At 36.5% G+C, this 13,567-nt stretch overlaps 2 protein-coding genes across 2 annotated transcripts; one reads left to right on the forward strand and one right to left on the reverse strand.

Annotated features, from left to right (window-relative positions):
- Positions 1–1,042: 1,042 nt before the first annotated feature.
- LOC145006769 (secreted RxLR effector protein 161-like) lies at positions 1,043–1,663 on the forward strand. The gene has a single exon (XM_078965822.1). It carries the CDS (start codon positions 1,043–1,045, stop codon positions 1,661–1,663), a length of 621 nt encoding a protein of 206 aa, XP_078821948.1.
- Positions 1,664–4,325: 2,662 nt separating this feature from the next.
- On the reverse strand, positions 4,326–7,069 carry LOC145006253 (SH3 domain-containing protein). The gene is made up of 10 exons (XM_078965342.1): positions 6,905–7,069; positions 6,242–6,364; positions 5,892–5,961; positions 5,657–5,802; positions 5,481–5,582; positions 5,179–5,376; positions 5,035–5,097; positions 4,860–4,949; positions 4,706–4,780; positions 4,326–4,631 (listed from the first exon to the last, which is right to left on the reverse strand). The coding sequence occupies exons 1-10, from the start codon at positions 6,962–6,964 to the stop codon at positions 4,512–4,514; spliced, it is 1,047 nt and encodes a 348-aa protein (XP_078821468.1). The 5' UTR covers positions 6,965–7,069; the 3' UTR covers positions 4,326–4,511.
- Positions 7,070–13,567: the final 6,498 nt, after the last annotated feature.

The raw sequence follows: 13,567 nt of genomic DNA on the forward strand, positions 1-13,567 counted from the left end.
TAATAATGTTCAACAAGGAGCTGCAAATCAAAGACCCTCGAGAACAAGAGTACCTCCAAGACGATTTCAAGATTATGAGCTTGATCTTGATAATCTCGAAGAACTTCTTCTTACAACTAATGACGAGTCGGTATCTGTTGAAGAAGCAAAGAAAGAACTAGAGTGGGTCAAGGACATGGATGCGGAAATCAATTCGATAAACAAAAATAATACTTCGACTCTTGTAAACAAGCCTATGGGGGTGAAGCCGATTGGAATTAAGTGGATGTTCAAATTGAAGAAAAATGCATATGGCACAATCAATAAATACTAGGAAAGGTTGGTTACTAAAGGTTACGTACAAGAACTCAATATTGATTTTCAAGAAGTATTTACCCTAGTAGATCGAATCGAAACCATTTGGTTTCTTATACCCTTGTCCGCTACTCATGAGTGGGAGCTTCACCACTTAGATGTTAAAGCAACATTCTTACATGGAGAATTGAAGGAAACCGTCTATGTATCGCAACCGGAAGGCTATATAAAGAAAGGCAATGAGCATAAAGTATATCGCCTTACGAAAGCATTATATGGCCTAAGACAAGCACCCCGAGCATGGAACACGAAGCTTGATGGGATTTTGAAGAGTATGAAATTTCAAAAGTGCATGAAAGAACCATCGGTGTACCAAAAAAGTGAAGGATCTAACTTGCTAATTTTAGCAATTTATGTTGATGATCTATTTGTCACCGGTACAAATTTGAAAATGACCAAGAGGTTCAAATTAAAGATGTCCAAGAACTTTGAGATGTCGGATCTTGGAAGATTGACTTATTACCTTGGCATTGAATTTAAGCAAGAGTAATCGGGGGTTACTATAAACCAAGAAGCATATGCTCAATGCTTTCTAAAAGAAGCCAGATTACATGATTGCAATCGGATCCACATTCCAACGGAACCAGGAAACAAATTATCAAAGGCCGAAGATGAACCCAAAATCGACCTGACACAATATCGAAAGGTGGTAGAATGTCTTATATATCTCTTGCAAACAAGACCCGATATGGCATATACGGTTGGAGTTGTTAGCCGATACATGCAATGTCCAAGAGAATCACAAGGTGGTGCAATCAAACACATTCTAAGGTACTTACAAGGAACAACGGGATACGGAATCAAGTACGAAAGGATGGGGAAAATTCGACTTATTGGTTATAGTGATAGTAGTCACAATGTTGATCCAGATGACGGTAAAAGCACAACTGGTCTCATTTTCTACTACGGGTCATCTCTGATAACATGGTGTTCGCAAAAGCAAGATATCGTTGCTTTATCATCTTGTGAGGCGGAGTTCATGGCAGCCATGACGACTGCATGTCAAGTAATATGGCTTCAATATTTGCTCGGAGAAATCATGAACAAAGCGCAAGAGAAAGTGGTTCTTAGAGTTGATAACAAGTTGGCTATCAAACTAACGAAGAATCCTGTTTTTCATGGAAGAAGTAAACATATTCACACGAGGTTTCACTTTATTCATAATTGTGTCGAAAACGAACACGTGGAGGTGGAGTACATTCCTGGTGAAGAACAAAAGGTGGATATTCTTACAAAACCACTAGCTCGAACCAAGTTCAAGGAAATGCGGAGCTTGATCGGGATTGAAGAATTCTCTAAAAGGACATAGAGATTCGGGGATGATTGTTGGAATCCTAATTCATGTAGGACTTGGAGTCCAAGTAAACTTGAAGCTTAAACAAGTTGGTTTAAGTTTCCTAGTCTTATTCTATAAGTCAATAGTTTAGGAATATATATGTATAGATATCGAGGTATGATGTTATGCATAAAATATTGAGTTTTTAGAGTTATATTTTCTCAATAAAATTGCAGAGTTATTCCATATTATTTTGTGTTTTTGATCTTGAAAGTTTCCAATTTTACCTTCAAGTATGCTTAGAAGAAGCTCAAATGTTCAAAAGAAGCCATAAGATGGACTTAATGCATGGATGGAGCCCTTAAGACCATAAAGTTGGCACCTTTATGCCAAAAGAGCTCAAGAGGACCATAGATTTGGAAGAATAACACTTAGGACATCCTTCAACCCCACCAATCACCCAAACATGGCTAAAAGCCTCAAAACTAACCCAAAAAGAGATCTAATCAAATATTAAGCAAGGTTTGAACTTTATACCCAAAATATGCTGGAAATGGTGCAAAGAATCAAGATCTTGAAGGCTCCTACTTGAATCACCACCTTGCACCAAGCTTCTCTTTCTTCCAAGGGCTTCAAATACACCAAAATACACTCACAAAGAGCTTACAACACTCAAAAAGGCTTTAGGGTTTCGAGATTAGGGTTAGTGACTATGGAGGCTGGAAATGAGGCCAACACCTGGGAATTAAGATCTTTAAATAGGGTGCAAAACCCTAAAATTAGGGTCTCCTCTTGAGCGGCCGACTCGTCGAGTTGCCTCGTGAAACCTCGTGGTCAAGACAACTTCTACTCGATGAGTTTATTTAGGCTTCTAACTTGCCAAGTTCTCCAAGGAAAATCATAACAATTGCAAAGATAAATTCATATCGGGAACTAGGCGTTACACTTTAATGAGGGGAATGGGTGGGTTATTAGGGGTAGGTTTTTTGTTTTTTTATTATTATGATGAAAGTAATAAAAAGAAAATGGAAAACGAACAGAAAGGACAAAAATGTCAATTCAAACACATATGATTTTGAATTAGACCAAACTTACAACAAAATTAATGTTTTGGACCGGTGATGCAAGTCCAAAATTTTTTGGACCAAAGTGATAATTTTCAACATACTACAGGGACCATTTTATAGTTTTGTCTATAATATATATTATTTACTATAAAGTGTAGAGTTTCAGAATTCAAATTTTAGAAAAAAAAAAATTAATATTTTATAATTATTTTTAATTTTATTTTTGATCAATTGACTATTATATTTTTTTTATAAATTTAAATGTAAAATATCATTTATATTCTTTATAGACTTTCAAAATGCTATGTTATCCAAATTATTATTTTAATTAATTTTAACAAGTTAAAAACTATTAATGACAAAATAACTAAAAAATTAGTTTTTAATATATATTTAATAAGTTAAATTAATAAATAAATATGTTTAAAAGTACCAATTTGATTTTTGATTTTTCTAAGTAATTAAATGAGTTAAATTCAACCCATTTGATAAGTATAACACCTACTTGTCAAAGCTTATTCTTTAGACTCTTGGAATTGGCTTGTGGTGTTTTATATATATATATTTTTTTGTTGAAAATGCTATTGTTCCTGCCGGTGAACAATGAATAATTTTTAAATAATTTTTAAACAATTTGATCGTTAGGTTTCAACAAAGAAGGCTTACTAACATGTAGACTAATGTAATTTCATTTATTATGTGTGTCGATTTCTTATTCTTATTAATAAAAAAATTACTAATAATTTGAAATTGAAAATAGAGTTTTAGTTTATGGTTTTTAATTGCTAACTTTTGAAAAACTCTAGAAATTGAGTACGCATAACCAGTAGCAAACGGGTCCATGACCTGTTCCAAAATCTAAGAAACCAGTTTAATCGGTTCTTGTTCCAACTCCAGTTCAAAAACTCAAATAACCGTCGGTTCAGGTTTTAGATAATTAGACGAATACCGACTTATGTTCACCCTATCAATTACCATGAGACGCAACATTGAAAATAAAGAAATATTTTGATCTTTTAACTCTTTTAAACTTCAACGATAAAAGACGAAAATAGAAATGACAAAAATGAAAAAATATAATAATAAGAATTACATAGTTAATTCTTTATAGTATTAAACTTATTAAATTTGGACAAAATAATAATTTGAATAAATATGATATTTCAAAAGATTATAAAAAATACATTGATGATATTTATACAGAGGTATAATAATCGATTGATAACATAAAAAATAAATAAAATGATTATAAATGTTTTAAAAATATACCGATCATCGCAAATTGATATTTTGAAAGTTTATTAAATGTTAATATGAAATTTAAAAACTAAAATGGACAAATTTATATCATATATGATATCTTCCCTAAATTTTTTATATATAAATATCAAAATACACTTGATGAGAGTCGAGCAAGTTGAATATGTATATGTTGGGTAATAAGATCAGACTGAAACTGTCCAAACTTCAATATGCTTAGTTTGACCCGACCTCTATAGTTCGTTTTTTTTTTTTTTTTTTTAAAGTTAAATATACCTACAAAAACAATACTATCACAATATACATTGGATTAGACTTTTGAGTTTTGACAGCTTCCAAACTCCTTAATCTTTTTGAAGCACATAAAATAATGAAAGGAATCATTTGAATATTGAATATAGACCCACTTAGTTTAAAGGTTGAATATCAAAATACAAAACCTATGAAACAACAAACAAAATGCTACAAATTGAAGTTGACGTGGCTTCCAACATGTGAGAAAGAAAGAGAGTAAAACACTAAAATACAATACAAACAAAATTTGATTTGTGGATTTAATAAAACTCGTTAGTGCCATTAGAGTTAGGAAGCCTTTGGCGTCTCTCAACATAAGCTGATGGAAACCAACCATTTTTACCTTTGCATTCCCCTTCAGACCATCCTGATGGGTTCACCTGAATAAGGGTAAACTCGTCATTTACCATTCACCCTAAAAAATAAAAAATTTGTTGGGAAAAAAAAAATCAACCTTTCGAACTACAACATAATCACCAACTGCCAAGTCTAGTTCTTTATCTGATGAAGCTTCAAACGCATGCATAGCCTGCATCGCCATTAGCAAGGGCATTTACGTCTTTTACACGTATTTCAAAAATATCTTTAAAAAAAAAAAAAAAAGTTACCTCAGCCAAAAAGTACTTGGTTTTATCGGACAAAAGATTTGATGGAACTGTAGGAGGGGCGGAATCTCTTCTTTGTTTATCCGACACCATCTATCGAATTTTTAAATAAATATTCAATTAATGTGAATTTGTAATTAAAAAAAAAAAGAAAGAAAGAAAGAAAGAAAGTAGAAACCTCTGCTTCAATCTGATGTAGAATAGCAGCGACTCTCTCGTGATAAGTTCGTTCTCCTTCCACCTTCAAAAGCATGAAACTTGTCTTAATGGATTAAGCACTTTATTTATCCAGACAAACAGATAGATACAATTACCAATTTACCATTGCAACAAGCCTCTGAAAAGTGAGCCTTTGTTGCTGTGATTCAACAGCAGCTAAAGCAGCAGTTGCTTCTTTTCCTAAAACAGCCATGTTTGCTTTCAGTTCCTGCATTCTAGTTTCAGCTGCGTGGAGTTTCGTCACATTTTCAGGGATAGGAGCTTCTCTCACTCTCGCTTGTCTTCTAGAAACTTCCGATGCCTGTTTGCTTTTAACAATTAATTACAATCAACGCCATTCCATCATTCATTCAACCTGTTTTATTTACTTATTTAAAAAAAATTTAAAAAAAAAAAAAAGGTTACCTGAGTCTCGGCTTCTTGTCTCATTTTGCTGTAACGTTGAGCAAGATGGCGAGCATCTTCCAAAGGAGCGCCACTTATCATTGCTCTTAATGGTTCTAATACCTGAATTTTTTTTTTTTTTTTTAAGTTTCGAAATTGGATTTGTATATATATATATGGAAATAACTAATAAGAACCTGTGAAAATAAGAGCCTAGTGAAATCTTCTTGCTCTTTTTCCACGTGTTTACGTGCATCACCATAGATAGATGCAGCTTTGGATAAAATTTCATCATGAGCATTTTCCACTCCGTATTTGGAGCAATCTTCAGATAATTTGGTTCCTGATTTTGATTTTAAAAAAAAATAAAGAGTAAAGAAAATTGAAGCCATGTAAGGTGTTAGAAAACTGAGAGTAGTTTGCAGTTTTCACCTGCTTCTATGTGTTTATATCCTATGGATGTAAAAGTTTCTGCTGCTTTAACCAGTTCTCTTTGAAACTCCTGGAGGAAATATATATATATATGATCAGAGATGTAACTGCAAGAGTCTTCTTAACCACACTCTAGGTAGAAGTGGAACTAAGATAAAGGCAAGAGACAACAAGTAAAAGATACAAATATAAAAGTAGTTAACAAAAAACAAAGAGATGAAGAGAAAAGAAGAGGTGAAACTACAGGTAGACACAGAATATGCACCACAAGAAAAAGCAGCATAAGAAACATTATCCATAAGAAAAAGTGAAAAACATCAAGATAGAGTGAATTACATTTGCATTTTTACCTTTCCTGAACGAGTTGATCTGTAGAGCTTCTCCAACTGCTGGTGTCTTTGCATCTCCATCTCATCAATAACCACAACATCTGAATGCTCATACCCACTTGCACTGAATTGCTTTATCACAGCCTGAAACAAAAACATTGCCAGAACATTGAACATTAACTAACTGATAGGTAGCCATCTGCATTTTAGAAGAAGATAAGTGACATCGAGAGTTAGAGTGAAGCTCTGCGTAGGGAAACAGAGAGGGTAGTAACACAGAAAGGAAAATAGTTAATGGATTGAAACTACACACACAAAGACACACTAAACCTTCCCTATTTCCAAATTCAACTATACGATTGTTGAAATCTACGATTATATAAATTCAAATCTGTCAAAATCAAACTGAATCATCGTTATTAGCTGCAAATTCTAGGTACTGGTGTTCGTAATTTGATGTGACGACCACCAATCCGAATAGCCTCTCAAATCGATATTAGTCGGTAGCTAACTATCAGTCCACCACCAGAGACTTCCAATGAGCTCAAAACAACGGTGGATGTGAGATGAGATGTTACGTATGTAAGTGTTGCGAGTAAATTATCATCAAGAGCAATGAAACCCTATATGTAAATCACATCCAAACTTGAGCTCTGATCATATAATTTAGGGTGATTGAATTACCAGTTGTTGTTTGGCAACTTGATCTCTAAGCTTACTTGCTTGCTTCCTTAGAGCGTCCATGATGATGCTTACTGTTCGCTCTCTCTGTCTCTCTCAACAAAAATTGCTAAAATTTGTATCAGGCTGATACAGTTCATCAGATCTGGCAACTAATGAAATGAAAAAAAGGACCTAGTCTTTGGAAATTTGCCAAAAAGCCCTTTGACTTCTTGTTCTTTCGTTCTTATGGAGAGAAAATGTTTGAAAATGAAAGTCTCATAGGTTTGTTAGCAAGACTATTGAAAATTTGATATCAAAATACCGAATTGGCAATTTGGCATTGTTAATGTTAACAGGTATTCAGTATTTTAAAACCATGAAATTTGGGATATAATAGTTCGTACCGATATTAGTATCTGATACTGATAACATTAGTTCAAATACTTAGTATCTTTTTTATCCAATTTGGTACTTGGTATTTTTTTTTAATTGTTATCGGTTTGATATCATGTTCATCATTAGCTTAATTTGTTGAAGTGATGCATTTTGTTATCTATTTTGAAAAGTTATAAATAATAAGTATATTAAATATTATTGTGAAAATTATAATTAGAATGTTTGTTTGTAAGATTTTACTCAATTGTTATATATTGGTTACTTAAGCACATTTTCTCATCCTCTAAATTGTTCGATATGCATAGTTAATTGTCATTTTAGCTAATTTGTCTACGTTTACCTAACCAAGCCATTAAAAACCAAACAAAATTTGAAATTATTTCGAAGGCAAACTTTTAGTAAATAACTAACAAAGATCTAGTGGAAAAATAAAAAACATAGCCTAGATGAAATAGTCATGTGACAAAGTTATTAAATAACCAAAAATAAGACTTCAAAGCCATTTTATCAAAAATGACATCTTTTCATGGCTTTTGCATTTTAAAGAGCTAAGAGTTTTGGAAAAGTCAAAGCGCTCAGAATGTTATAAGAACAAAAATATTCAAATACTTTTACTGTACCACACTAAGCCTCATTTGATTTGTAGATCATGATCATTCTCGAGACGTACCAAAAAATGGAATATCAATGCCCCACCAATGCCCAATTTGGCTCCAAACGGAAGAATCCACAAAAGACGAAATAATTAAATGTCTTCATATGAGTATCAAAAACATAACAAAAGAAGAGAATTGTTGGCAACCAATCCTCATTCACTGGGGGTTCTCATGAGTTGGAATTCAAACTAGCAAGAATATTAGATTTCATGATAGAGAAGTAAGAGAAGGTGCCCTAGTAGTAGGGAACCATACTCTATAACTCAAAAGATCAACTTAAATGGATACCAACTTTCCATATAGTTGAACTTTCCACCATAATTAGCATTTCTCAAGTTCATCTATTTGGTTTATCAAACAACTCTACTCATTCTGTTGCTTTTACCCCTCGTTGTTGATGCTAAATCCATAACCAACCATCATTAACAAAGCATGAACTCGACAAACATGTTTGTTCCAGTGAAAACGATATGGGAACATATGCCAAAAAGGGACTTCAAAACTAATTATTCTCCCAAAAAAAATGGTTGACTGAGAATTTCCCCTTCTTTCAGAAAATTACTCCATTTGATTCCTTTTGAGTGAAGATGGTTGAAAGACTCGAGAATGTTGCTTCACACCCCTTAAATTTTCACTTATTGTGAGCCTAAACCAAAACCACAAATTGATATGTGTATATTTTGTAATAAAAAAGACCCACTATGAGTTTGCATCTTAGAGGAATCTCTAATGCCATTGGTAAATAAAAGAGCGATTAGCCACAAAATGACTCCCAATAATGAGACCATCCTTTTTTACATGACAAGACTATTCTCCATGTTATCTAACACATTCTCTTTTCACCCATCTTCCCTCCTTAAAAAATACTTCTTAAAGCCATTAAATAATTAATCGCTGCTTTTGGAGCTCTCAAAGTCGAAATTTAATAGGTACCTAATGTCACAGAGTCGATTTCAGACCCGTGCGACCTTGGCAATCTTACTATCAAAGACAGCCAAGTAGGTCGGAATTATTACGATAGGTTGACTGGTAGCACTTGCAAATCGAAAAATGATGGGAACTTATATTGATTGCACTTTAAATTTTGTGTGTACAAATGAGATGGGGAAGGGCCCTTTGTATACGCCTCCCTGGAATACAAATAGACATGTAATACAAAAGGACAAGCAATCTAAAGGACAGGAAATAAAAAGACACCATCTAGAAGTTATCTAGAAGCCAGCCAGTTAATGGACTGGGATGGGCCCAACTAACATAGCTTGACCATCTGGTTTGGGCTGTAACACCCTCCCCCACTCGATTTCATGACGTCCCCGTCGTGCCTTCTTCATAACTTCGTATCATATCTCTAAATTTCCACAAAGCATCCTCTCGTTCCCAGCTCACCTCACCTTCATCCTCGCCTTTCCACTGGACTAAGTATTCTTTGCTGATTGGCACTCCTCGTTTGCGAATTACTCGATCCGCCAAAATGCAGTCTACTTCTTTTTCAAATAGTGTTGTAATTGTAGTTGGGGCTCACTTCAACACGTTTCAATCTGGGTCTTCTTCGTCTCCATGATACCGTTTCAACAAGCTCACATGCACTACAAGTGTATTTTCAATCGTGATGGTAGTTCTAGTTGGTAGGCAGCCGATCCAATCTTCTTGACAATGGAGAACGACCCTTCATACTTCCTAATGAGGATCTTATGCAGAGATCTCAACGCTTTAAACTGATTTGGCAGGAGTTTCAGCATAACCATGTCTCCGACTTGAAATTCAATGTGTTTTTGTTTCGTGTCAGCCCATTTCTTCATTTTCTTTCTAGCCTTGTTGATACAAGCTTGAGTTTCGTCGGCTTCTTCATGCCACTCTTTCGCAAACTTAAATGTTGATGGGTTATTCCCTGAATAAGGATTCGTTAACGCATTGGGAGTAATATGCTGATGTCCGGTCACGATCTCAAACAGGCTTCTTCCGATAGATTCGTTTTCTGCAAATTAAAGGAGAGTTGAGCGACATCCAACAACTTTTCCCGGTCCTTTTGGTGGTCACTCACATAGTGTCTGAGGTATAATTCTAACAAGGTATTTACACGTTCGGTTTGGCCATCACTTTGGGGGTGAAAGTTGGTTGAGAAGTTCAGGTCTGTCCCTAAGAGTTTGAACAGTTCCTGCCAGAATTTCCCTGTAAATCGTGGATCTCAATCATTGATGATATTGCACGGAATCACCCAAAGCTTCACTACATTCTTAAAGAATACCCGAGCCACTTCTTCTACTTTACATTCCGCTGTGACCGAAATAAAGGTTGCATATTTGCTGAACTGATCCACTACCACCATTATTGCTCCGAATCCTTCTGATTTTGGAAAAGTGACTATGAAATCCATGGACATGCTATCCAAAGGTATTTCAGCAATCGGAAGAGGTTCCAAGAGCCCTGCAGGTCGTTTTTGCTCCCCTTTGTCTTGTTGGAAAACAAGACATGTTTTCACATACACTTCAATGTCGTCCTGCATGTGTGGCTAATAGTGGCGTTGTTGGACAAGGGCAAGGGTCTGATGCATCCCAGGGTAACCAACCCACAATGATTCATGACATTCTTTGATAACTTCACGGTACAAGCTCTTCCACATAAGCACGTATATTCGATTCCCCACAGTGTATATTAGCCTATTATCTAGCCAAAACCTTCGAGTCTTTCCTTCTTTCGCCAATTTCACCAAATTGCTTGCGGTTGGGTCATGACTCATCCCTTATTTCAATTGTTCAAGTAGGCTTGTTCGGGGTTGAGTCAACGAGATTCCTGCCAATTCTATCTTCCAACTAATAGTAACAACAACAACATTTATCTTCCCCAGTTTATACATACGTCGTTACCAAATTCTGCTAGGAAATCCTGCCATTGAGCCTATTTCGAGCTCAAGTGTTTTTGCGTTTGGAAGTATCTTGTGGCGATGTTGTCAGTCATGATCACAAACCTACTCCCTAGCAGGTGGTGTCTCCGGGTGTGTAAGCAATGTATGACAGTGGTCATCTCTTTCTCTTGGACTGTGTAACGCCTCTCCGTTTCGTTTAACTTTCGACTTTCATATGCGGTTGGGTGTCCTTCTTGCATCAACACACCACCTATAGCAAAATCAGAAGCATCAGTATGGACTTCATAAGGGATGGTATAATCGGGTAATCTCGTGACATGTTCTTGCATCACGACCGCCTTCAACTTCTTAAAGGCACCTTCACACTCCTCAGTCCAGTTCCACACCCTATTCTTCTTCAACAATTCTGTTAAAGGGGTTGCTATGGCAGAGTACCCATGGATAAATTTCTAATAGTATTTTACTAGACCTAGAAAGGAGCGTAGTTCAGGTATCTTTATCGGGGCTTTCCACTCTTGTATGGTCTTTATTATTACAGGATCCATGATCAGCTTTCCTTCCCAAATGCGGTGACCAAGGAAGTCTACTTCTTGTTGTGCAAAAGAACATTTCTCCAGCTTGACATATAGATCGTTCTCCCGCAAGAATTGCAGCACCTGTTTTAGGTGTTGTTGATGTTCCTTAATGGTCTTGTTGTACACTATTATGTCATCAAGATAAACAACCACAAGTCGATCCAAGAAGGGCTGAAAGAGTTTGTTCATCAGAGTATAGAAGGTCGCTGGAGTGTTGGTTAGACCAAAGGGCATGACAAGAAATTTGAACGATCCATACCTCAAAATGCAAGCAGTTTTTGGTTCGCCCCCTTCAGCGATTCGAACCTGATAATGTGACATCTCCATTTTTGTGGTCGTTTAATTTTATTTATGCTTATTTGAATGTAGCACCCCATTTATTAAATAAATGAATAAACAAATATTAATGAATGAATAATAACCCTAAAATCAATAATTATATAGCAAGGTGTTTGGTAAGTATGGGACTTAATATGAAAAGATTTATGGAAGCAGGGGCTAAAGACTAAATTCAAAAACTAAGTTGAAAAGGTTTTTATAGAGGAAGGTTCATTTGGTAACATATGGACTTTATTGGAAATAATTTGTAGAGAGAGGGGTTTTTTTGGTAAAATATTAGGACTTAAGTTGAAGGGTTTGGATGGTTGGGGTTAAAAAGGTAAATTAGTGACCTAGTTTGAAAGAAAAAAGGAGAGGATGGACTATTTATGTCATTATGGAAATGATTTTAAGGGGACCGGGTATATAAACCCATTACCCTTCTGGAACCCAAACCCTAATATGAAGTAACAGCCACCACCACCTTATACCTCCCTTCCGGCGCCACACCACCCTTATACCCGCCATTCCCCCTCTAGCCGCCGATGACCCTTGTGCCGGCAATAGCGAAGGCAAAGTTACCCGGGGATGATGTTGCATCAGTTGAAGACCAGAGAAGAGGTGGCATCATGACGACCACCGTTCGTGACTCTCCAGTCGCCGCTAACCAAACTATTGCCGCTAGTACTACTGTTGTCGTCACCGTGCACTACCGGGGGTGGTTGCATCCAGATTTCCGAGAAGGGCATGTTGGTGTGTGTGGTTGCTTGACCGGAAACCAATAGAAACCACTACCACCACCATGAGGTGGTGGTTTTCATCACAAAACCGCCAATATTGCCGCCATTGCCAATAGTGTTGCTGCCGCCATCGCCAAACGCCGCCAAGAGGGTGGATGTGTTCCTGTTCTGGGAAAAGCAAGTATGTGGGTGTGTTTTCTACTATAGTGCATATTGTGTGTGTGGTTTGTTTAGCCGGAAAATCGAAAACAACCACCACCACCACCGTAAGGTGGTGGCTGCCACCATGTACGACTGTCGACCACCACAAGGGTGGATGTGTGTGTGGTTGTCTTAGGGGGTGTGTGTATTTGGGATTTGCATTGTAAAATTTGTAATCGGTGTCAGAATAATAAAAAGACAACTCATAACCACCACCGTGAGGTGGTGGCTGCCGCCTCCTACCGCCACCAGCCGCCCTATTGGGTGGCAGTGGGCTTTGTTTGTGTTTAGATTTTATTTGGGATGCTTGGAACAAAATGGACTAGAACCATAACCACCACTGTGAGGTGGTGGCCACTGTCGTGAACTGATGTGAGCTGTCATTGACCACCACTACTCGAGGTGGTAGTGGGTGGTCCCCGACTTATGAAACCCTATTGGGCCTAATGAAACCCTAGTGGAAAACACTTAACCCTAATTGTCATTTTATGTGACACCCTAATCTTACTTGGGCCTTAAGTTGGTCTATTCAAGAACAATCATATGGATTAAGAATATATGGATGGGCTTTAGGGTAAGGCCCATGTGGACGGTTTGGGCCCAATTTGGAAAATTAGGCCATAGTTGGGCCTTTAGGATTATGAGATATTGGGCCATTAGAAATGTCAAATGTTTGAACCGGACTAAATGGTTGGGCCTTAGGGTAAGACCATGTAAAGGTTTGGGCCCTATTTCGAAAATTGGGCTATATGTTGGGCTTTGGTTTATTATTAGACTTTTGGGCCTTTGGTTTACGCCTTGGGCTTGAATCAAGCTAAGTTAGGGATAAATTAGTCTTTTACCCCAAGCATGGACTTATGGATATATGTTGGAACGCAATTATTAATTGGGTGTTATTTTGATGTTGACAGTTCAGGAATCTGTCATCCAGCAGC

The sequence above is a fragment of the Lactuca saligna genome, chromosome 7 (genome assembly GCF_052625555.1).
Source record: "Lactuca saligna cultivar CGN05327 chromosome 7, ASM5262555v1, whole genome shotgun sequence".
NCBI lineage: Eukaryota > Viridiplantae > Streptophyta > Magnoliopsida > Asterales > Asteraceae > Lactuca > Lactuca saligna.

Excerpts from the sequence above, each read along its gene's own strand:
- LOC145006769 (XM_078965822.1), top strand. The coding sequence starts at position 1,043 with ATGGCATATACGGTTGGAGTTGTTAGCCGATACATGCAATGTCCAAGA.
- LOC145006253 (XM_078965342.1), bottom strand. The coding sequence starts at position 6,964 with ATGGACGCTCTAAGGAAGCAAGCAAGTAAGCTTAGAGATCAAGTTGCC. Across the intron at positions 6,365-6,904 it reads AAGTTGCCAAACAACAACTG|GCTGTGATAAAGCAATTCAG; the intron begins GTAATTCAATCA and ends TTTTTGTTTCAG. Across the intron at positions 5,377-5,480 it reads GACAAGAAGCCGAGACTCAG|GCATCGGAAGTTTCTAGAAG; the intron begins GTAACCTTTTTT and ends AAAAGCAAACAG.